The 25,443-nt window shown below is 41.5% G+C and overlaps 1 protein-coding gene across 1 annotated transcript in view; it reads left to right on the forward strand.

Annotated features, from left to right (window-relative positions):
• Positions 1 to 18,623: 18,623 nt before the first annotated feature.
• dock10 (dedicator of cytokinesis 10) overlaps positions 18,624 to 25,443 on the forward strand; it is a 42,254-nt gene continuing 35,434 nt past the window's right edge. Inside the window, 1 exon segment of the mRNA XM_029445732.1 lies at positions 18,624 to 18,782. Within this exon segment, the coding sequence (XP_029301592.1) occupies positions 18,624 to 18,782 (159 nt within the window).

Below are 25,443 nucleotides of genomic sequence, written 5' to 3' on the forward strand. Positions count from 1 at the left end.
AGCCTTAAGAGTAAAGGTTTACTGACAGCATGCATTTGCCATGTCGCCAAATGGAGTACAACAGAATAATGTTTATTGATTCTATTATTGGATGTAGAAATTGACTGGTGAGTCACCTTGTGTTGGTATCATTACACTGGTACATGTGTTGCACTGCAGAAATAACACACTGGTGCTTCAATGCCTTGCCTAAAGGCACTAAAGCTGAAGTCACACATTGAGTACCAACAAGTGACTACTTTTCTAAAAAAGGAAGTGAGAGATATACAGGAAATAGATTAGCCTGAAACGAGAGGCACTTGAGTCGCCTGATGTCCACCATTAACACCATGTTTTACAGTATTGTACATAAGCAGTTATGCTAATTAGGACCATAACTAGTAAAAGTCAATATGATTGTATTCTTCATTAAAGCCTCCATTCATTTCTTGTGAGTCCACATGTAATTGAGCTGTATATGCGTATTTCACGGAAGGCATTTTGACATGCCACAGTAGGAAAACAGCACAGGTTTCAACAATACAATGAATGATTGCTTAATTTAATTTATCTGCTTCAGTTTCAGGGTATTGGTCATGGTATTAGTTATACATGTGCTTTTCCTACTATGACAAGTCAAAATGTTGCTATGTAAAAGGTGCATGTAGAAATTGTTAGTAGATAAAAGAAAGAGCTCATCTAGTGTATTAATTATAAAGGTAAAGAATCATATCAAGGTAAAGTGTTGCCATATGTAATTCTCATGCAGCATTGCCCACAATAGCCTCAAAGGTATAACCTAAAGTGTAAACATTATGGGGAATTATTCTCCTACGTGTAGACTATATGTTGTCATATCGAACACCCCTATGCAGTATTTACCAGAACACAGAACTAATTAAAAAAAGGTGTGAAGTGTTTTTTTTATAAAGATGAGAACAGAAATGGAAACTACCACTTATATTTTTATCTACATCAATGCGTGCAAAGGACATCTGCTTTTTTTGTCTTAGATTAATTTCCTTCCTATATCTTAAAAAAGATATGTCTTTAAAGATGAAAACTCCATAAATAATCTCTATATAATATCTATGTACAGATATAGGATGAAGGAATGTGGAGAGAAAGGGAGTGGGATAGAAGAGTGAGCATGTGTGGAAAAATGTAGGCATAACATAACGCTTGTGACCGGCTTTAGGTTAAGTGGGTGTGTAAATGTCCATGGGCGTTTTGTTAGCATGTTAATGCATGGTCTTTGTTGGCAAAAGAAACCAGGTCAGCAGAATCAGGCCCTATGGCATAACATTCAACGAAGCGTGATCCTCTTTCTCTCTCTCGCTGACCCCATCTCTCTTTTCATAGTTGCCTGTTTCCTCATTCACTTAACATCACCCCCCCCCCCCCCCCCCCGACTTTACTCCCCATAAATTCATCCATATTTGAGTTTCTTCTGACACTGTTCCTTACCGTTCCAATGCTCTGCATGGGTCCTCATTTAGGTTAGATCAGTTTTTCTGAAGTGTGTGTGTGTGTGTGTGTGTGTGTGTGTGTGTGTGTGTGTGTGTGTGTGTGTGTGTGTGTGTGTGTGTGTGTGTGTGTGTGTGTGTGTGTGTGTGTGTGTGTGTGTATAGCATACATGATACCTGGTAAATCCCCCTGGTGCATGCTGCATTTTTTCTCTGATGAAGTGCTCTGTGAAAGCAATCATGGCTTTCTGACTACTTCACTGTTTCTCATAGTGGTCAGCCCACCCATCCCCAAATATGCATGGAGCATAGAAGGGAAGATAGATACGAGAACGAAGGATGTAATGGTGGTTGAGTTTGGGTTTTAAAAAGCTACAGTTTGTTGCTTCAGTGACCATGAGCTCTTTTCCATTACATCTTTTCTGGCCTCTGCCTTGCTCTGAGCTGCTGGTCAACAAATAACAATGAAATGTAATATACACATAGATTACCATATCTAACACATGTCAAATATATACAATAATAAAGAAGGATTTGTATAAAACACTTGAGTTGCGCTATTTAAATCACAAAATGAAGAGTATTTTAGACCCATTACTGCTGATTATTGGCACCAGAGAGTGAGAGTGTTTATTATGACTCTCAGCTAAAGTGAACAGCATAGCAGCGTAGACACAAGTGCCATTCTTGTTGTGACTCTGGCTGCCTGCTGGGATGAACCACATGTCATACCATGCCTCGAGGATGCCAGCCACACTAACCGCGCAGCCGGAGATTGGGGCCAACATACCCACCCTGGCATCCCACTGTAGCTCAGGGTTTATTTGCCCAGTAGCACAGGGTTGCTTGTATGCAGACATCCTCACTCGTTGCTTAATGCATGCTCGTGCATTTTCCACATGGTATCTTAATGTTTGTTGTTATATCATCCGTCTTCCCTTTGGCACCATATAAAGTCACCTCTTGCACTTGGCATTCTCTGCGCCCTTATGGTACTAGCTTCACGCCTGATCACGTATTGACTATTTTTGGTGCCCAATACCAGGCTCCTGGCATTTACTGGGAATTTTCTATTTCGTTACAAACCAATGTCTGCTTTCCAGTCACGGAGAGGGACCTGTAATCCAGTAATATCAAGGTATATAGTATGTGTCATCAATACACCAGTGCTTTTTTCTGATTTAGCTTATTAACTATAAATCCCTGTATGATCTGACTACCGCTGACTGGTCACTGCCATTGGCTCTTTCAAGCTAGTTTTAAGTCTCTACAGTCTTTTCTTTCATATCCTTCTCGCTATGGCTGCAACAACTAACAATTATCTTCGTTATAGATTAATCATCCATCAATTATTATGTGTATTAATGTCAGAAAATTCCCAGTGCAAATCCTCCCATTTGTGAACGAGTGAATCTGTTACTTTTGCTTGATAAATTGCTTTAGACAATAAATAAATCATCAAAAATATTGTTGATTAATCTTGTGTCAATCAAATAAATGATGGCTTATTATTGAATGAATTATTTTAGCACAATAATGAAATGAGGCCCCAGAAAAGAGTAACTGAGATCATAGAGGTTCTTCCTGTAAACATGTTCCTACCTTTACACCAAAGACAAGAGAAATTAAGTAGCATTTAGATATTTCTGTCAGTAATGTCTCTTCTGCTTTAAAAACTGCTCGGAGTGGAAGGTATGAAATCACTCCAAAAACCCATACAGCGCTTTTGAAACTGGCTGACAGTGATGTAAAATATATGTGACTTAGAGTTAATGGGCTTAAACATACAAAAGTCTTTGGAATGGCGATCCTTTACCAATGTGGTTCACCTCCATGTGCATGTTCTCTGCACCAGAGAGCAGCGTGTGTTCTTTGGCCTTAACACTAAAAAGTGAACACTCACACTGCAACATATAGAACGAAGGTTCAAGTTCAAGTGCTTGTCTCTCCTGTATTTTTCCACGTTCTATATATGACCCAACGCTTTCAAATATTAGGAAAGATGGTCATATTTTACTGACCTACTTTTAGCTTGTCTTTTTTTATTATTCACTCGCTTGCATATTTTATTCCATTTGTTATGTAACTCATCTGAATTTACCATCGGGGAATAAAGGAAGGAAGATGGGATATTTCAGTAGGTTTGTTAAAGATCTCCTCTCTCTGTGAATGGGACTGTTTTTGGCTTGTCTCATCACATTAGTTAATTTTTCTCTGCTTTCTGTTAATGTGTATGTACATCAGCCTTAATGTGTCGCCTTCTGGGCTTATACTAGTCCTGTTCTGTTTGTATGTTCTGTTCTTCTTCTAGTAAAACACCACTGGGCATGTCTGTCTGGAGCTAAGATGTGTGTGAGACAGCGTGGAGCAGTCCTTTGTTGGTGGGGGGGCGCGTCTACACAGCGATGTGTTGCGGGTGTACGTGGTCGTTTGTGGGGACATGCTGTCAGTCTGACTCCGCTCTCTCCTCATGACGCATCATGTCGACTGCCTGGGATGCATTGTGCATGATTGCTGACCTGTCTTCTTTGTTCAGCATACATGTGTTGTAGCCTAATATATGTGTGTGTGTGTGTGTGTGTGTGTGTGTTCCTGTGTGGTGCTTGTGGTTGTTCTGTAAATGTATTTAGGCTGCGCAAAAAATCTTGTAGCGTGCATGTGGGTTTTCTGCTTTAGATCTGTATCAACGTGGTTTTAAGAAGAGAGTTGTCAGTGTCACGTAAATAAACCGCCGACAGCATGCAACACCTACTAATATGGACGTCTCATGCAAAACTGATAACGCTGGAAATCAATTGTCCCAGTGGAGAGAAGCCAGTTAGATTACCAGTAATTAGCCTACTCTCCCACAGCCGTGCCTCTGTTACCACAGCAACAGAGAAAGGTCAATTAGGATGGAATTCTAACAGGAAGCGCCCGCCGCATATCTCTACTCTTTGCCTTCTGGTATATCTTATTTCATCTCATCTAATGCTCCTCTGTTCCCACGCTCCCAAGTATTTCACAAATTAATTTAGCTGCTCATATTACCATCATTATTTTAATTGTCTGTGTAACCCGCCTTCTTCAACGGCTTTCCGAACATCCACTGCATCTTTTATCACCTCCTGTGCTTTTCTTGTATTATTGTTTTTAATTGATCTAGTTTTGCTCCTCTCTTGTGAGGTTACTGCTTGCACAATGGCAAGTCTGATCAGGAGATCTGCACTTATTCTGACATGTCTGTCACATTCCTCTTCCTACATCTGGACAGAGCAAGGTAGGACAGGGACAGGATTGGAGGTGGAGCTTAATCAAGCTTATAATTGGGTCAGGCATCACCGGTCTCATCATTTTAGAGAGCCAGATTGTAAAGAGGAGGAAAATCAAGAAGAAAATGAGGGAGGAAGGGTGGTGGAGGAAAAGAGAGATTTGGTAGATCTGTCTCGTCTCTCCGAGGAGTTTGCACTGAGGCTCTGCTACAGATGACTAGTCCTGCTTTAAACACTCTGCCCTGTGTGTGTGTGTGCGTGTGTGTGTGTGTGTGTGTGTGTGTGTGTAATCGCATGTTTAGCAGGCTATTCCGGTAGCGTCGCTATGTGCTTGCTTTAATGCACAGTATTTGCACATGTCAGGGTGTCTCGTTAGCATTAGCAGTCTTATGATTGAGTGTACATGAGATTGTGAGCATCTTTGTGCTATATTCATAAGTTAATACGCGAGCAACTTTTCAGGTCCCTGTGGATATTCATGTAAGTGTTCCAGTTCTTGAAGAAAGTTGGTTTCTCAACACTCCAGGGCAGAAAATGCAAATGATGTGCTGTTGTCTTTATTTCCATAGAGTCGCACATGAAGCTGCTTAACAAATCAACAGAGGCAACTTTTCCCTACCTGCCAATACAGTTATTCACTTACATAAGTTGGGGTTTTGGAAATCAAACCACAGCCTGAATGTATAACCATATAAATAAAACTGAACAAAAGAGACTCTCCCGCCAAGAAAAATGTAGAAAGGAGCTTTTTGGCCTTTAAACATTGCAATGGAACTATTAACGGATCTCTTTACCGAATGATTGTCAGGGATTATAGTGGACCACTTTAGATAATGTCACGATATATCAAATTATATGTAAATCATTTTTTTTTATGAAATGCAACTCAGCTAAAAAGAGAAGAGCTGCTAATGTGTGGATACTGTTTAGGCTGTAATCATCTCGAAAAATGAATCACAAAACAAGACAGATGATGATCCCCTCTGCTAAACATTTTCCTCTGGGAAATTCTCATTATATTGTAGCTGAATTAGCACTGATACATGGCACTGTATGACATTGATCAAGCTCATCCAACACACACCACGAAAAGCAAAGTACTGAAGTAGTAAGAAAGCTGTTGGAGTGGTGTACATTCAGAATTCTTCTGAATTCTTCATCTTAAATTTGTATTTGCATTTGTGTCACCTCTTGGGTCGACTGCTTCATGATCTCTAGCATGTAGCTGATGCATGTGATGAGTCACGCACCTCGCATCTGTGTTGTTTCCTCTTTCCGGCTCGTGTTTGGATGTATTTCACATCTTGTACTCTATATGTGTCAGACTAAGTTGTGAAGTGTCACCATGTAGATTGTGTTTCTGAACAACTCAGCATGCAGCTTTTCTGAGAAACCATGCTGTGCAGATCTTCAGGATGCCTTCGTCTTGCGGTGCAACCTAAATGTGTGTTCGTATCACTTTAGAGATTTCATCAGCAGGGAGATACTTGCTTATTCTCTTCCTCTCGGCAAACCTCGGCAAACCTCCCCTCACCCCGTCTCCCCTCTATTCTTTCCTTCACTTTATCCCTCTTATATTTCACTTCTTCCTTCTGCCTCCCTCTCTGCCTTTTCCATCACTGCACAAAATCCCTAATTCTCTTCACTTCCTTTCTACTCCCTCGTTCGTTCTTAAAATCAACTGGATTACATTCACCAGGCTCTTCAGTTCTCACTCCTTGTCATGTTGAGTGAATGCTTCTATTGTCACTGGTGTGTGTGTGTGTGTGTATACACACGCAGACAGGAGAATAGAGAAAGGGATTAGAGGAGATGAATAGCTCTTTGACATTTGTTATGACTGAACTGCAGACGAATCAGCCGTGTTTGCCCGATAACAGTAGGACCGTGCACTGCCAGGCCTTGGTGTGTGTTTGTCCCCATCTTCTCAATGACTCATTCAGAAAGGGCCGAGAACTAAAAGCAAAGAGAAGAGAGCACAGGGGGAAAAAATCTGAGCCTGCTACTGTCACTAGTGACACTGTCTCTTGCTGAATTCCCCCACTGTTTGAACTCTGCGTGAGGCTGTGCAGTGATCTCACTAGTGTGTGCGCCGGGTGTGAGCAAAAGAAATTAGTTTTTTTCACTACATGTAACCTTGTACTGTCGCACTGCCAGCAGTTCAATTGTATTCGAAGACAAAAAGTCTGTTTAGTCTAGGTAGGAGAAGTGGATAGAGAGAAAGTTTCTGTCTGTCTTTTTATTCCAGTGTTTGTCAGAGGTCACATGAGAGAAGGAGAGAGAAAGAGGTCCCCGGGGCGCCATGCATTGTGCCAATGTACGTTTACAATAGGCTCTTTGGAGAGGCTTCACAGCCAGTGAACTGCTCCATTCAGACTTAGCTGACCGGGCTTTGCCTCACTGGAGCTTAACTTTTATCTTCTCTCTCTTTCTCTAAAGCTCTCCGTCCAGCTTCACCATCCTGCCCCGTACCTTAATAGATACCACGTCAACTCATCCAACCAGACTCTTTTCGCGATCCCTAGGGAAGGGGTAATGGAGGGGAGGAAGGGGGGTGGGGGGGGGGGGTCCACTTCACATACTGGACTAAGAATAGTTCAGTGACTCTCTGCGAGTGAATTGCAGTGTTGTGTCTCTCCCTCACTCTGCATTCCAGAGTAGGAGGCCTGAATATGCTACTGCCATTACCGTCCGACCCCCATGCCCTGCTGCCCTTGCCCTGTTGTATCCGCACACACACACATACACATGCTCATACACACTGAGTGGCAGTCATACATGATGCGGACTTTCCCTCATTAACTGTCTTCACTGGCTGGATAGGGTGAGACGGGAAGTACAGGATCTAATTAAGCAAGGAAATGTGTCATTTGTACAAGCCATCCTCAGAGTCTGTAAGTCTTAAAACAGAACCACGTTTTTGTTACATGGTCCAATCCACTTAAGATCTGTGTGTCCCTTTCTCCTCTGCCTGTCTAACTGTTCCCTGCTGGCTTTGATCACCCCGGCTGACTCGCCAATAATCCCGTCTGACCGTGTCTGTCCTCCTGGCCCTGGTGTCAGAAAGTAAAACTGAAAGAGACAGAAACAAGCAGCCATCATTAATATTTCACCACCAGCACCCACTCCAGTTACCCACATCCATCCATATAGAGAGATAAAAGTACACACATGCATGCAGACATATTATGTCTGCAGAGCCTGGGCCCTTTTCAGAAATAGAACAGATGGTTTTCACTTACAGATAATGTGTTGTCTTGAGTAGCTGCGTACAAGAAGACATAGCTGGAATAACTTGTCACAGCACAAGATAACTGGCTGACAAAAGCCTATAGTCTCGAGATATGGCTGTTATCATGAGATGCAAAAGGAATCCGTTACCAACCTAAACCTAAACCTCGGATCACGATTTCGTAGTAAATGTATGCTAACTGCTGGTCGCAAAAAAACAATGGTATCTAACCAAAGGACGGACCTAAAGGATCAGTTTGATTTGTTGGAGAAAAACAAGGGGAATATTTGCTTTCTTGCTGATTTGAAGGATACCACAACGCCACGCTTAATATTAAGCTACAGCAGTCTGTTAGCTTAGCTTAGAGTCACGACTGGAAACTGGAGACCTGGCTCTTTGAAAAGGAAACTAAATCTCCCTACCAGCACCTCAAAACTCACTACTTAACATTATAACGTTATATCTTGTTATTGTAATCCGTACAAAAACTGTATTGTAAAACCACAAATTGCAGTACGTTGTGGTTTTACGAGGCTGTACTATTTCTTGGCCGGTGGGCGGTGAGTCTTTTTAGGTCCAGACTAGGGATAAAACTATTCCTTGATAAATTCAAGTAACTCAATTACTTTATTATTAATTAGAATTGTGTGTTTTTATGGAAATAACCACTATAGATGGCAATAACAAAGTAGAAGGATACATTTTCTTCATCATCCATCCATCCATCGTCTACCGCTTATCCGGGGTCGGGTCGCGGGGGCAGCAGCTCCAGTAAGGAACCCCAATCTTCCCTTCTCCGGGCCACATCCTCCAGCTCCGACTGGGGGATCCCGAGGCGTTCCCAGGCCAGTGAGGAGATATAATGTCTCCACCGAGTCCTGGGTCTTCCCCGGGGTCTCCTCCCAGCTGGACGTGCCTGGAACACCTCCCTAGGGAGGCGCCCAGGTGGCATCCTTACTAGATGCCTGAACCACCTCAACTGGTTCCTTTCAACGCAAAGGAGCAGCGGCTCTACTCCGAGTCTCTCACGGATGGCTGAGCTTCTCACCCTATCTCTAAGGGAGACGCCAGCCACCCGTCTGAGAAAATCCATTTTGGCCGCTTGTACCCGTGATCTCGTTCTTTCGGTCATGACCCAGCCTTCATGACCATAGATGAGGGTAGGAACGAAGATCGACCGATAGATTGAGAGCTTTGCCTTCTGGTCACAACGGTGCGGTAAAGCGACTGCAGTACCACCGCCGCTGCTCCGATTCTCCGGCCAATCTCTCGCTCCATCGTCGCCTCAGTCGCGAACAAGACCCCGAGGTACTTGAACTCCTTAATAAAGCAAAAGTATCTTTTATCCAGTTAGTCTATTTAAATTAATTTATAAGTCAATGGAATAATCGGTAGAGTACTCGATTACTAAAATAATCGAAAGCTGCGGCCCCATTTGATCTCTTTCTGAGTTATTAGGACCCTTCAGGGTGTATGGTCAGTGTATGCTCACACAGTTCTTTCTGTTGAGTGGAGATATATTTGACTCAAAGATGCCAGTTCCACTTATTGCTCTTCCCCCTGACTGACACAGAGAGGGACATATGTCCCACAGGAAACATAGCCCCGAGCCAAAGCGCTCAATAAGTGAAGAGAGTCAAGGTGAAGATGCTCAGATCCATGATTGTGAGTCATGCTAGTAGATGCTGATATTAAGAGTGTGTAGGATTTCTGTTTTTGATTGAAAGCCTTTCTATGGATCTGCGCTGGCTCACTGTATGCGTCTGTCTGACTTTGTATGTTTCTGTGTGCGTACATCAACTGTGAGTGCCTTTAAATGTCAGCCAACGAGCTGAAAGGGGATCTGCAAAAGAAATACGAGAGGGGAAAAAAGCACTGGGCAGAGAGGGAGACAGAGGAGGGCTTTTTTGAGTCTGGTTTTGAGAGGTAAGGAAGCATAATAGATATGAAAGCGCATGAGGAGAAGTCTTCAGAACAGCTGCGTCCTCGGTCTAAACTGGGACCTCAGGGAGAAGGAGCTGTGCTGAGTGGGCGTCTGGTAGATAGTTAGCGCTGGTGTTGAGGTTACACAGAGGTTACATGTAGGCTTTGTGTAGGTGTCATGTGTAGGCGTCACGACTGAATGATTTATTGCAAACTAGACATTCTAGTGGGCTTTTTCTTCACTGTGAGGGTGTAGATTGGGGTTGGCATAAAGTCTTATGATTTATTTTTCACTGGAATGATGTGACTGTTCATAAACATAGTAGCTTATAACCATAGCATCCATTGTGTTGGTATGTGTTTCTGGCATGTCTGCATAAAAGTAAATATTGGCTTGGGCCTGATTTTAGCATGAATCTGGCAGGTTCAGAGTGAGGACACATTTTTCAAGCTGAAAGAGTTACAGGAAACAGAAATCATTAGGGGTAATTGCCCGAGGAGTAGTTATGGTTTCCGAGTGTCAGAGGCTCTGACAGGCTATGGAAGTAGAGCAGAGTTTTGAGTATTTCAGAGTTTGATTTGGCCAGCATGAAGGAGTCTGTGAACTGTCTTATTGGTTGGAGACTCTCTTACCTGGACAGGAAGCAGGATAGGCCTAACAGCTGTGTAAATGGCCCCGATAAGATCACAGAGAAACAACGGATACATGGCAGTGCTGAGAGAGAAATTATGACTACTGTACTGGAGTGGTATTTATTATGTTGCTGCAGTACTCTTTCCAGTAAGATCAGGTTTTGATGAACAGATTAGTACGGGCAAAAGGCAACTTTTCTGTTTCTAATTAATGTTCTCTCTCTTGGACGGAAAAAAATCAGGATTTAAGGAAAAGCTCTTTAGCTCTGCTTCCTGCTTTTACCTTAAACTTTTGCTGTAGTGTGAGCTGACTGTGTCTGCGTTTCTAATTCAATACACATAACAACGTAACAGCACTGTATCCAAAAAAAAAAAAAAAGTATGCCTCTGTTACCACATAAATCAAAAAAAGCTTTACCACCTCATGAAGGATGGGTATTATTGCAAATTTGTTTTGCAGAGCGTATAAGAAGTGGGTGACCTCAGACGGCTATGCTTGACTGCTGAGGCCCAACACGGGATGGGAGGGGGGGGGTGAGGAAACAGCAGGGAGATATGGAGAGATGCCACGTGGGAAAATGAATTAATGAGGCACCAGCTCTGTGACAGTACAGTAGCTCTGTGTGTTTCTACTGTTTATGCTGCTGAATGGATGCTAAATATTCTATATCCAATATCCAGTCTGCTTTTCACTTCCTACATGCCAGATTCGTTATGAATGTGTGAGTCGGTGAATGGATGTTAAAAAGAAACAGGCAGGTACAGCCTGTAGTGTTATTATTGTTACCGCCATTAAGTCCGAGCTAAAAGGAGTGTTTCGCATTAAGGAACAAGTACTTGCAACATCACAATGTAGTCACAAGTCTAGCTTGTTCCCAAAGGGTTTCCCACAGTGTTTATATTGGATGTGGTTCACCTCGCCTTAAACAAGGACCACCTACACAAATATGATAAAAAAAACTCATCTACCTTTTATAAAATAAAACATAACTTTTTACGGGAAATGAGCCAATGGCATGCATTTAATGAGTGTGACTGATTCCTAATCTACTCATTAAATTGACCACAAAACGAGATGTAATAACAGCTGGCTGACTATCACCTCAACGAAACGCTTCCTGAAGCGGATCCCTTAATGTGCAACGTAAACCCATCTTTGGCATGTGCAGTGTTCCACTTATATACATGAGTCCTTAAATTATGCAATAAACAAACAGTAAATTGTTCTTTATTAACGTTTAACTTCCAATTACTCTCCCTTTGAGTACTTACCATTTAAAGCTGCTGTTGTCTGATATAATGAAGATGTGCACAGATATACTTTCCCCATGAGCCAAGGTGTGTGAGGTGTGTGAGGTGTGTGTGTGTGTGTGTGTGTGTGTGCATTTTGTTGTTTTTATCTCCACTGAATTGTTTATAAGGGTAAGCAGGACAGGAAAAAAAAAGGTTTGGCTGATTGTTGTTTGGGATAGATGGGTACATTTTAGGCGGGATGTGAGTCTAAGGAGAATGAATGGAAATGTTAACAATGCCCCCCCCCCTTCCCGGCATTTCTACTCAACAACTTCCCCTCTCCGACATTCTCCACCTCATCTCCCCTCTCTTGTTCCTGCCCCCAACATCCCTCCTGCCTCGAGACTTCAGTTCTCAGTTAAAAGACATTTTAATAGCTTCCTTTTCTAAATAAACCAGAGGACCAGATAGTATCTCCGGCACAGAGCGCCTCCTGGAGGTCATTCATTAAAGATCTTGCAGTAAGGCATGGAGGGTGTCATCCTCCAGGCAGCCTGCTGTGTCCAGCTCTCGGCACTAGATGGCATTGGCAGTGTGCTGCGGCTCTGAACTCTGTTCTTCCTGTTAACTCCTCCAGGGAAAGAGATCAATTCAGAGCCATATATTACACAGTTTTCAGGTTCACAACATGATCTTGTTACAGTAAGGTTATTACAAATAAATCATGGTTTTCATATTTGCATTTGCACTCTTACATAAAAATATTTCTGCAGTGTTTGCATTAGTTGGGCGATCCGGTCCTTAATACCAAGGGCGTTTAATTTCCTCCATTAGGTCGCTTCAACGAATGACAAGACGACTGTGCATCACGTGACAGGCAGGCACTTGCAGAGGAGGCAGAAACAAAAACCAAACATACATGTGCAAGAGAAAGAGAGACGAGTGACGCAGTGAAAGCAAAAGCTCTGTAGGAGCTACAACATCAAGACCAGAATCAAGAAAACCCCTCCAGTTCAAACAACAGTACGGAACAAGTCTTACATCTGCTCTGTAAAACTTTTCAGATACAAGAAACGACAGCTGACACTTTCCAAGCACTATTTTTCCACAGCTGCACCACAGCAGGGTCATAAATGTATACAGCCACCTGAAACAACATCACAAAATACAATATGATGAAGCATTTAGGGCCATGAACATAAGCTGAAGAAATATGTGACCACAGAAACATCTGAGACTTTACAGGTACAGGTCAGGATTAGTACATAGGGAATTTTATTGAAATGTTTTCTCTTATCAATTCCTAGAAGTACCTGAAGCTCACTTTACACCTTAGTCTGTCTTCCTGTTTGTGCGAGTGACAGTGTTCTGTGGTGTTGCATCTGAGGTTTTACTGAGAACAGCACATCTGGATGAGTTTGAGACAATATTAACAACACCCAAGAGTTAGAAACAGTCAGAGACTTCTTGAGCAGCAAACTCAAGTCTTCTGAGCAATCATAGAAACATACAGGTCATTTGACCCAACAAATCCGATCAATACGTAAAAAACTATTTCCTACTTTAGTTGCAGTTAAACTTGCTAAGAAAATGACCCAGGATTAACTTTCTCTGAATGTTTGCAGTCTTCAGATTTCTCCTCCTCCTTCTTCTGCTCAGTTCTTTTTCCTTCTTTTTTTTTTAGTCCAGTCAGTGAACGTTCTCCGTCTCTGCAGCCCATCAGCCTGTATGTGTGCGTGCTATGTGAGGATAGGGGGGTGGTGCAGCCAGAAAGAGCTTGACCCTGTGTCCCTCTTGTTGCTCTCTGAGTGCCAGGGGCCAAACCGTAGTTTGCTGAGAACCCAGCACCCTTGAGTGACAGCATCCTTCCTGTTGTGGTCACCATGGGAACGGGAGAGTGTTTTCCCAAGTAAACTTAGTGAAGCTCTGCACCACATCAAACACCGCTGCCATGAGTCAGCCTGCAGCACTACGGGGAAGCTAACTATAGCAGAGCTAACTGCTTACAAGGCAGTGTGGAGGAGTTTTAATGGACTGTGGTTTCCTACTTGGCCTAGTTGGCTGAGGCATTTGAAGTCAGTAAAACAGCTTATGTTTGTCTTTTGTCTAAATAGTTAACCTACATATGTATGCAGCATGCACACACACACATCAAACTCCTGCAAATCTAGTGTACATAACCACCACTTTGTCCCTGTCAGTGTTGTTCAGCAGAGCAACAGAAGGATTATAGAGACTGAGGCCGTACAGCTGGAAAACATTAACTCAACAAATGATGGCAGCACACTGCCCTATACACCCCAATGATGTCATCCTTTACAGAGGTTCAGACTTACACACAGCTTAACCCCGGTCACACAAGGAAGCACAGACCAAGGTAGGTAGGTGTCACAGACTTTATACTCGAGGTCCAAACAAAAGCAAAGGTGCACACAATTGAATACTAATGCTTAATTGCGCTTTATTTTACGTTTCTTAATAATAGTATTAAATAAATGATCTGATATCTAACAGTTTTTTTTGTAAATGACTAAGGGAGCTTTGACTCATCCAGCTCACAATAAAATGCTGCTTACATGTCATTTACTAGTAGGAATAACAACTCATTTAGATGAAGATAAACTTGAAATGTAGTATTTTTATATTGTGATATTACTACTTTTACATAAACTAAGTAAATGATTAAAATACTTCTTCGACCTGTCGTCCTGGAAGTTACCGTTAAGAACACAATTTAATAATACTATACTTTCAATCATTAAACTATAACCTATTTATTTATGTTTTTAAATTATTAAAAAGTTATTTTTCAGAAATATCTTAAATTTACAGCAGCTTAAAAACTCAACTGGTCTTTTTTATTACCTATCTTATTACTATATCATTTCCTTGTTCTTTCTCCTGAAGTCACAGTCCAATATAGTGTACCAATTGAGCAGGTTCTCTATTTCCTCAAACAAATAGCACCATTTTACATTTTAGAAATTACACTTGCATATCAGTTGCTTTATAGGAAATTATTTGGAAAATAAATGACCCATTAAATAAAGCGTTAACGAAGATGTGGTTGATTTATTCTGCATCCAAGGTAGTTCAGAAATTGGATATTTGAGTTACAGATGATGAATTGAGAAGAAGTAGAGAGTGATGGAAGAATACAAAAAGGGAGGCAGAAAAGGAATAAGAGCAGATTATCCCGTCTCATCGTCTGCACGGTGGTACGGGTGTGTGTGGTCGTGTCTGGGCATGCGACACTATCCTTGTAGAGGTTTGTTCTCCCATTCCCTTGTTTGATTTATTTATTCTCCTAACCGACTCTAAACTAAAGGACATGTGTTCTGGGAGCTGAGATGCTTTACACCGTAGCATCTTCGTGTCTGTGTCTGCAACCACAGAAGGCGTGTCGGTTTCCTCGCTACCTTCTATAAACGTGCGAGGTCTTCATCACTTATTCAACACTCACCACCTCCACGCTGAAAGCTGCCTTGCTCCTTCTACTTCTATTTAAAAAAAGAGGTGGAGTGAAATAATTACAAAATGCAGAGAATATTGTAACTATAGTGGCTTTCCTCAATCAACCCCCTGACTCGATTTGATTTAATTAGTACATACAGTTATATCATCAACGGTGAAATAATTACTGCATGAATTTGGTGTGATCAGGCCTCATCCTAGCATGATGACATAATGTACTAATAACAAACATGTAGTACCGGTATGTACCATTACTCTTATATGCAGATTTTGCATTTGTGCATAAAAATCATGTGAAAGAAAAACAACTAAATGTTGCTTACACCTGTTGAACACACAGTAACAGAACCTCCTCCTGCTTTCTCGTCTTGTTTTATTCATGACAGTGTAGATACGCCATCAACATATTTCTGCCATCCACTGTTACATACCAGATAGCCCGCCAATAAATCTTTAAGGAATTAAAATGCCTCATAATGTATTCTGACAGATAAATTCATTAAAAAAAACAATAACATAAATGCCGTATCAGCTTCTTAAATTATCTTTTCTTGTCATAATCTCTTGTTAATGCTTGCATGTCACCAGTTTAAACCTTGACGAACACTTGGATGGAAACGTCCTCGCAGCAGCCAGCGTGGTGATCTATGTAATGTCTGAAATCAGTGTGAAAGTAGGCAGAGTGAATGAGAGCACAACACCAAGCGAGCTGTGCAACATGGGGACTGTGCCGCTGACTACAGTGCATGTTTGTGTGGGCATATTTGCATGACAGGACCATTGTGGAGGCCTGGCATACCAACAAAGCCCATCTCTGTGTTGTCTGTGTGTTTTAGCTGCTGCTATCAGGCATGTTGCACTGAAGAGCCTTTAGTGAGAAGTAATGGTCTTTAGGAGGCGTTGGGGAGGGATGATGATGATGATGGTGGTGAGGGTGGGCGCGGTTAATGTTACTTCACTTTGAACGCTGCACTGGACATGTGCACTGTCATCTCCTACTGAGTGGGGCACACTAACATTTGTACACTGAGTGGGAGAGAAGTTGCAATTCCATATGTGTGCATGCTTAAATGTGTCTTCATGTGTGTGTTGTTTTATATTTAGCTATGTTAAGCATTATAATAATAAGCATTTATGTGGGTGGTGGGTGGGATTGTCTGCCACGTTGACATTGACACTAATGAACTTAATCGTGACATAACAACAATCCCCATGGTTACTCTCTGCAGGGAGCTGAGAGCATGCAAATGTCATTGTCTATACATTATGTGTCACTTTACTACAGATCTACCGACAGCCTTTGAAAACAATGAATATATATATAAGTTATAATGTAGGCTATTATACTGTAGATAGAATATGTAAACATTCCCCTCAAATGACCCTTGTTGTGGGTAACTAGCTGTTTCTCTTTCAGTGATGCTTTGAGATAAGCATTTACGTCGCTGTCATGTGAAAACCATGTATCTCCAAAACATTAATTTATCGTAAGCTAAGAAAAGAAAAAAGCCCTGTTTTCATCATTGTGCGTTTTTCTGCCAATCCAATTGTACAATTGTCTTAATACTTTCAATTTAGAAGATTATGTTATGTTATATGCCTGCAATAAGTTTAAAAAAAGACAGAAGCGTGGACATGCATTAAGGTGCAGTCTCCTTTTTATAGTTTTTGGATGCTGGTTCCATGAAAACTAACTACGTTGAAGTCAATGGAAAACTCTTCTTTAATCTCTCTTTAATGCAGTCGATGAATTGTTAAATTATTTATTTAATTCAGGTTTTTCCCTTCTTCTAATGTGTGTGGTGATGTTGACAGCCATTGTCCCATTGAGGAAATATTAAGACTTATAAGAGAAGTATGCTTTAGCCAGTGTTTGATTGACTGACAGTTGTCTCAGCTGGTCCCGTCTTGCTCCACATCTTCCCCATTAACAAATTCAATTAAATTCCAGTGACTGACAAAGATGGCATAAAGGGTACACCAAAAATCAAGGCTTCAAAGCATCCCTTCAGAAACGTTTTGGGTGCTACATCCACATCCACCTTTGGCTCTGCAAGTACGACTGGCAAGGAAGAAAAAGGGGAATTCTATAATTAGAAGAATTTCAAATTACTGCAAAACATATGAAAACCATTTTGTTCTCGGAATGCGTTTTTCTTTCTTTCTTTCTTTCTATTTAGCCACACACAGTGAAAATGGAACATAAAGAGTAAATCAAGACCAGATGTTACTGTGACATGAGAACAATTACAGTGGTGAAAGTGATTGTCGCTGGCACTCAAGGACTTCAGAACTGATGTAATGGAATTTTATGATTTAAGTACTTGTTTTAGATTTAACCAAAAGCCCAGTCAGTGTCCTGTCGCCCGTCTACGAGCTGAACCAAAGTCGTGGGAATTTCACATGATAGCTCTACAGTCCTAAAACTCTACATGCACGCTTCATCTGTAAATCCGCCCACTCCCCACTTTCCATCCACTTTCTGTTCAATAGCGTCTCTCACCACTCCCCACTCCCCAACACTCTCCCTGGAGCTGCACACACACTCTGCCAACCTCCACTCTGGAACATTAAGCTGAATTTACCTTAGCAAACATGCATATGCATAAACACGCACATTTATATATATATATATATATATATATATATATTTTTTTTTTTAAAGCAATTTATTTTTACCAAATCAGATTGTGGGGCAGCGTGTCTGCACTTTACGTACTGTCTTCAATGCACAAACCGCAAATGCAACAAAGAAAAAACAGCCAGCAGAAGTGCTACATAAAAGCACTGGTGTGATTGGGAGAAAAATGGTGAAGAAGAGTGCTGCATAATGAAAATCAGAAAAATTATTGTATGTGTGTGTGCGTGCATGTAGCAGCTGGTTCTGGTCAGCTGACGGCTATTGCAGAACGTGATTGGTTGGTTGAGCTGGGCTGGGCTGAACCGTGCACAGCTGCTGTCAGTGTGCATGAGTGTGAGTGAGTGTGTGTTAGAGGAAGAGTGAGAGAGAGAGAGAGAGAGAGAGAGAGAGAGAGAGAGAGAGAGAGAGAGAGAGAGAGAGAGAGAGAGAGAGGGAAAGAGAGAGAGAGTCATGTAAGGCTGCCAGTGTGTAAGCTCAGCAACAGCAACATTGGGAGCTGGAGACGGGAGTAGAGTAGTGCAGGAAAGAAACAGAAAGCTTGCAAAGCAGGACTAGTTGAAGTTAAATAGGAGAGGAGGGCAGTAGGATGGAGTCTCAGTTATCCTACTGGGCTTGAACAGAGTACAGCACCACTGGCTGGACCAGGGGCTGACTGGATTGAACTGGACTGTCATCAGGACAGACACTTGAGTTTAGGTCGACTGGGATAAACAAGGAGCGTTAGTTCAGGTGAAGCCTACACTGCTGGACGGCACCAGGCTGGACTACGTAGGAGTCAACAGCAGTGGATTATGGGTTGTTCGGCCAGTGTGGTCCTGCTCCTTCGCTCAGTGGGCGGCGCAGACTGCGGACACATGTGTTCACGACAGGACCAGATGTCATTGGATGCTGCAACTCCCACCCTAGAGGGTTACACCACTACCACCTCACCTCTGACCATCATTGTAATGGTAACCAGCACTACTGCACCTCCAACCTTCCTTTGCCTTTCTACCTAATGCATGCGTGGGCAGGTAGAGGGGACGGCAGTATGTGGGTGTGAAGTAATTGTGGGCACAAAGGCATCATACTTGGACGTGCATGAGTGTATATGTTTGTGCATTTTAATAGCATTGATGGATGTCTTGAGACAAAAGATAAAACAAAGTTTTACCATGTGTATAAACTTTCTTTCTTAATTTTGGCATTCTGTTTGGTTTGCTCTACATATCTGCCTTTTCTTTCTCCTTTTTACTGCCTTTTTTATTTTTCTCTGTTGGTGAGGTTGTTGTATGATCAATGATTGGGGTCTGGTCATTTCCCTTCACAGCTGAGAGGCAGAAAGACGGAAATGGAAGGCGGAGAATAGAGGGGGATGGTGGGGGTCAGACATGAGGAATCTAGTTTCTGTGGGAAAAATCTGCTTGCTCTGCATATGGCCAACAGAGAAGATGATAAAAATAGCTATTTAAACTGAACCAATAAAATGGTGGATGAGAGTTATTTGACTGAGTGAATGAATGATGAAGATATTGATGAATGAATTACTTAGAAGAACATGTGTGCTTCTCCTAAGTGACTGTTCTTTTCAGTACAGTCAGCACATCTGTTTGGTATCTGTATCCGCTAATGTTGGCCAGATTTTTTTATTCCCAGAAAGGTTTTTGTAAGCCCAATGGAAAAAGTGTTTGAGTTTTGGCAGAGTGGGCTCTTTACATTTGCCCCTTCTGTTTCCCCTTTCTTTCTTTCCCTCTATAAACCCTTTCTTCTCTTCTGGTGCCTGTTTTTCTGGTCTCTCTGGCAAACTGCGAGTCATAATAGTTTACACTGCAAAGTCATGCTTGCCTGCTGATTCTTGTTCTGCAAGTACGATATCATGTGCTGATGTATTCAGGCTGCACTAGAAACTAGTGCACTAACTCAGCCTCTTTCCTCTTTTTTAAAGGATATTTCCATATCAGAGTAGGAGATTCATCAGTGCTGAAAAAATGCCAGGGTTTCTATTATTTTCCAGGCTTACGTGGCTTAAAAGACTTCATTCCAAAATGCAGTCATGTTGGTAATAGTTTTCTGCTCACCTTTTTAAAAAGATGGCACTGCCTGCCACTTCCTGCTGCACAGTTTCATGACTAAAGTCACATTTCAAAACGTTTTGATACATTTAATTGCCTTAGACGATCATGTAGGTAGTCATGTTGCTGGATATTGGGAGAATCAAGTGAAACAAGTACAGCTGTGTGTCATCTGCATAAAAATGAATATAAAAAAAAATGTATAATACAACCAAGCGGCAGTATGCAGACAGAATAGCAAATACCAAAGTATTGAACCATAGGAATATCCAAAGGTCAAAAGCAGGTTCTATATAAAGAATCTACCCATTGTTTAAATTGTTCAATCTCCTAACTCCATCTCCTAACTATGGTTCAGCAAAGTTCTTGAAAAGTTGATTTTGTGGTCAAGTAACTACCGTAATTTTCGGACTATAAGACGCACCTGAATATAAGCTGCAGAAGCTAAATTGACTGATTTGTACATATATAAGCCGCACTGGACTATAAGCCGCAGGTTTTTAATATTTAATTACCATATGTAAGGGTTCCTGCACAGAGGGGATTCATTAATTCTCATCTTCGTCTTCTTCCTGCGTACAAAACCACCAAAGTCCTCATCTTCAGTGTCGGAAACGAACAGGCTCAGGGTGGCTTCGTCAGCCACTCTCCTCTCTCTTTCGATGTCGCTCTCAAAACCAACAAACTCCTCTTCGTCACTGTCGGAATCGAACAGCCTCTGAAAGGCCTCAGCTGTGGCGGCGTCCTCCTCTTCATCACGCAGCATTCCAGCCTTTCGGAACCCGTTGGTGATCGTGGATGTTTTAACACTCCTCCACGCTGTCAGGATCCACTCGCAAACTTGAGCGAAAGTTGCTTTTCGCATGCAACCAGTTTTGGTGAATGATTTATCGCCACTAGTCATCCACGCCTCCCACTGAACAAACTGTCTCAATCTCGTAATGTCCGTCTGTCTCTCGTACCACTCGCGGTTCCACTTTTACTTTTGCACGCTCTTTTCCGGCATCCGGCATCCGGTGGACTATAACCTGTAAAATCCATAGATTTAGGAATTCCCCTAGTGGCCGTTAGCTGTAAAAATCCATAGATTAGCCGCACCGTTATATAAGCCGCAGGGTCGAAAAATGGGGAAAAAGTCGCGGTTTATAGTCCGGAAATTACGGTTATGAAAATCATCTACAAGTTCATACAGTAGAAATGTTTGGACTTTGGTCTTCAGTTCTTCAACACTGTTTGATCAATAGAGGGTTTCTTTAAAAGTGTTCAATATATTCAGTTTCAAACTGATCGAGAATAGTAGCACTGATCTGTGTATTATCCAGAACTGTCAGGATAAGAGGTGAAACTGTTAAAAAATACTTTATAAAGAAATTCAGCTGAGAGAATGTCAAAAGAGGCTTATCACAACCAACGCTTGTATCGAGGGGGGAAAAGCAATGGCAAGGGCCTTATAAATACTACACAAGATGTGTGGTTTGGGGAATTATTTGTTCATTCACCGCGGAACAAGGGCTGCTTATGGTTTGTGGAAAAGACCTTTACACAGCTGAATGGCCAGACTGAAATATACTTGTTAAGTAGACAGCCACCACAAAAACAGTTTGGAACAAGACAAGAAAGTTAGAAAAAGGTTAATCGGCTTTTCACTACTGTTCAACACATCAAATTGGCCTGGTTTTTCATCAGAGAAGCGACTTCTCTTAGAAGTATGAATCCCCATTAGTCCCACCGTGTCTCTCCCCAGACCTTGCATTGCTCTAATGATGTAAAGCAGATGACTTCTGTCTGGTTGCTTCTCCTCTCTGCTGTCCCAGTTGTCCCCCTATCTCCCCCCTTTCTGTCTCTCTCTAACACTCCCTATCAATCTTTCACACTCTTTCTCTTCTTCCAAACTCCCCCTCTATCTGTTTTCGTCACACTTCCCTCACATCTCTCCTTTAACAGGATGATAAGCCCTTAAATATGTGCTTGACAATGACACAGACCAGCTTGTGCGCATAACGTGCAAAGAGTTGAACCCTGTGAAATCTCTCCGTCTTCGTCTTAATAATTTCCCAACTTCGATTTACTCTGCTCTTCTTTTTTTCTTCTGAAAAATTAATTGCCCCCCTCCCCCCTCCCCACCAGGGTCACCTCTGTCTCACTCTTTTGTTAACAGTAATGCTGGAGGTGAGCCATGCTGTGAACCACCAGTCTAGTTCTTTGTCTGTGCTCTCCACACAGCTGTAGCTTACCAACATCAACACCCACTCTATCTCACCCCTTCTAAAGGAGAGGGAGGGAGAGAAAAAGAGGAGCCGGGGAACTGAAGGTGTTATGTTAAAAGGGATGTTTAATAGGATGAGTACAAGGGATCAGGGAAGAATCAAAGGAAGAAGAAATAAAGGAGTGTGCTGCTGACGATGTTTGATGAAATGAGGAGGCGAGAGAGGAGGGATGGAGGGATGGAGGCAGCTGCAGAACAGACGACGGATGGAGGGAGGGAAGGAAAAAGTGAAAGAAGAGGAGGGAGGTTGAGCTGCGGACGTTAAATGGGTTTGAAGATGTGCAGTGCAAAGAGCATAATTATGATCCACTGTCTCAGATGCAAAACATCAAAGAGTTATTCATGCTTATTAAGTTAGAAAAACTGAGTAGATTAAGATGAATGCTTTACTTAGAAAAGTCTTATCCTGGTAGACTTGCAGGTTGTTGTTGTTTCACCCTCTCAGTAACATCAGAGTTGTTGTTGTTGTTGAGACACACTGTAGTGTCACCTCCAGTAAAGTCTCATAAATATCAAGATGTTAGTTCACAGCAAAACCGATGACAAACCTTTGCATTTCACACATTTTGTATTAGACCTTTCATTTCCATTACACCTGTAACTGTTTTGTCACTTTAACCTCAGACCTTCCTGTCATTACACATCACCTGACCAAAACCAACTGCCACCAACTGACGTGAGCTCCACATACTATACAAATAGCACAAACTACTACATTTAACAGCAATGACAAGTCTCAGATTTGTAGGTTAAAAAAGATTGACCAATTCTACATGTACACGTCTAATTAATCACAAATGCTTCAGAGGCTAATAACAAATAACAAAAAAAAACTACTTTCTACCGAAGAAATAGGCCCTGTGATAAAAACAGCTGACATCGTATTCTGTAGATTACCCAGAGTCAAACGAGGACACTGTTTCTAGAAATAGACTTTACAACTGTTATTTTTCAATGCCGTGAGCACCACAAATGAAATACCATTCACCTCTATTGCATTGGGGCGGAGGCATACAATTCAGACCCCTCACTGCAACATGTGAGCAAACTATCTGCATGTCTTAACCACTAGAGATACAGTAGGTGATACAATATGTATTTTTTATTTTTGGAATAAGGCTGAATTGACCCTTTTAAAGTGGGATAATGCAGTACATTGATTTCTCTGCGTCGTTTAATCCATTAGCGCTCCCAAAAAGCCTTATGACGGCCCCTTGTGTAATGTGTTAACAGCAGGTATACCAGTTTGCCGTATCATCAGGAGTTGTTTCCCCTTGTACAGATCTCTGTTCTGCTATGAGGTTTGATCTGGAGGAAGTGAGTGTCTGTCAAGCCAAATATAGATATACATGTTATGGTGCATTTATGTTGTGTTGTGTGCATTAATTTAAATGGGAACATGCATCAGTTAATACATCTGTATGTTTTCATTTTCTATAAGTCTTTGTATATATACATTGTCTGGCAGTCAGTGTCGTGTACAGGAGGAGGACAGGCTAGCTTTAGAACAGGAAGTTGATGTTTTGCATGCTGGTTCATACGTGTGTGACAGTGTGCTATTGATGCATCTGGACAGAGGAAGATAAGTTTAGAGTTTGAATTTTAGTGTTTGAGAGTACATGCTATTGTTTAACTGTGGAAAGGGGTTTTCTGTCTGTATGGTTAGTAATATGGAGCATAAAAAGAATATATTTGCTATAAGCTGTTGCCCTTAATTTGTTCAGGAAGATAATAGTGTCTTGCTGAATTGTCAGAAAGTGAAAGACATTGAGAGCATGATGTGTAGACACTAGAGCGTCTAGTTGATTGGTTAGTTTCTTGTATGCCGGGGATTTTCAGTGTGGTTGCACGGTGTGCTGAAGTGTGTGTGTTGGACATCAAACATCAACTTCCTCTACATCCACGTGCACTGACAGAAACTCACAAACCCTCAGTGTTAGTTCTGCTTCTGACAGAACACATGCCTGCAATGTGCGCTTTGTTTAGTTCACTTTTAATTTAGCTTTGACCGTTTTCTCTCTCTAGATAGTGATAGTTTCTGTGTGTACTATTGTACACACACTTACATTTATGCAGCTCGCAATGAGCTTCAGGAGCAAAATCACCTTCAGGAGGAAAATAAAGAGCAAAAGAGTGCGATCGGATTTCAGCCGGCTGAGTATTGTATGTATTTGTATGTCTTTTTATCACATGGCTACAGTTTACTATCAGTGACTTACATATGTTTATAGGCTGTCATTCACAGTCATAATTGTGATTTATAAAGCTTTAAGTGTTATAGACCCCCTTCAGTGGCCATTATACTGTAATATAATGTATTTTATGATATTTGTGCGCTTCATTTTAAAGATTTGTTTATTACTCGACATTGAGCCAGGCTCTGTTACAGGAAGAGTCAGATAGAAGAACCCTCTGAAGCTGACAGATTAAATGACGTGTGTATTAATGATGCACACCTCGCTGAGCTAATGCTACATTACTGTATCTAACAGAACTCAGCTGGTGAGGGGAAAGCCTAAAACTTTCCCATGAATCATTAGCACTGACGTCACATGGGTCAGAGCAGAATCACAATCTACATATGAAAACCTCAAGCTTAACTTACTCGCCCGTCTATTGCTTTCCTCTGTCATTTCTTTGTTTGAATTTCATTTAGCTAATTATTGGTGTGCTGAAAAAGCCATTTTTGGTATATCCAAGTTATAAGGACAACGACTAATGATTATTTCCATTTTCAATTAATCTGTTGAGTATTTTTTATAATTCATTGATTCATTTTCCATATAAGAATTCAGAAAGCAGTGAAAAAAGCCCATCAAGACTTGTCAGAGCTTAATTAATTATTATCCATAATTAAAACATTTTTTATTTTACATTGATATGAAATTTGAGAAGCTAAATGCTGCACATATTATGCACTCGTTTAATTGATAAATCAATCATTATGTTGTTAACTATCATCAATAATCGATGAACTTATTATTGAAAAGGTTTGACAAGGAACAAAAAACAAAGACATGACGCTCTAAATGAACTGCGGTGTATGAATCATGCTAACAGTGTATGTCTGCGTGCTAGTTTTTAATATTGCATGGGGGTAAATATTACCAGTTCATACAGTATTGGTGGTAAGGGCAGTGCTTAGACAGATGGCTTTCCTAAAACATGGATCACCTTGGGTTTAGTTACATTTTGGCTTCTTTCCTCTGCGCTCTCTCTATCTGTGCGCCGAGAGGCCTGTTCTGACTGTCTGAAGGTTTGCTGTGGTGGGTAAAAGCCCCGGTCTGCACTGTG

The sequence above is a fragment of the Cottoperca gobio genome, chromosome 13, assembly GCF_900634415.1.
Source record: "Cottoperca gobio chromosome 13, fCotGob3.1, whole genome shotgun sequence".
Classification (NCBI taxonomy): domain Eukaryota; kingdom Metazoa; phylum Chordata; class Actinopteri; order Perciformes; family Bovichtidae; genus Cottoperca; species Cottoperca gobio.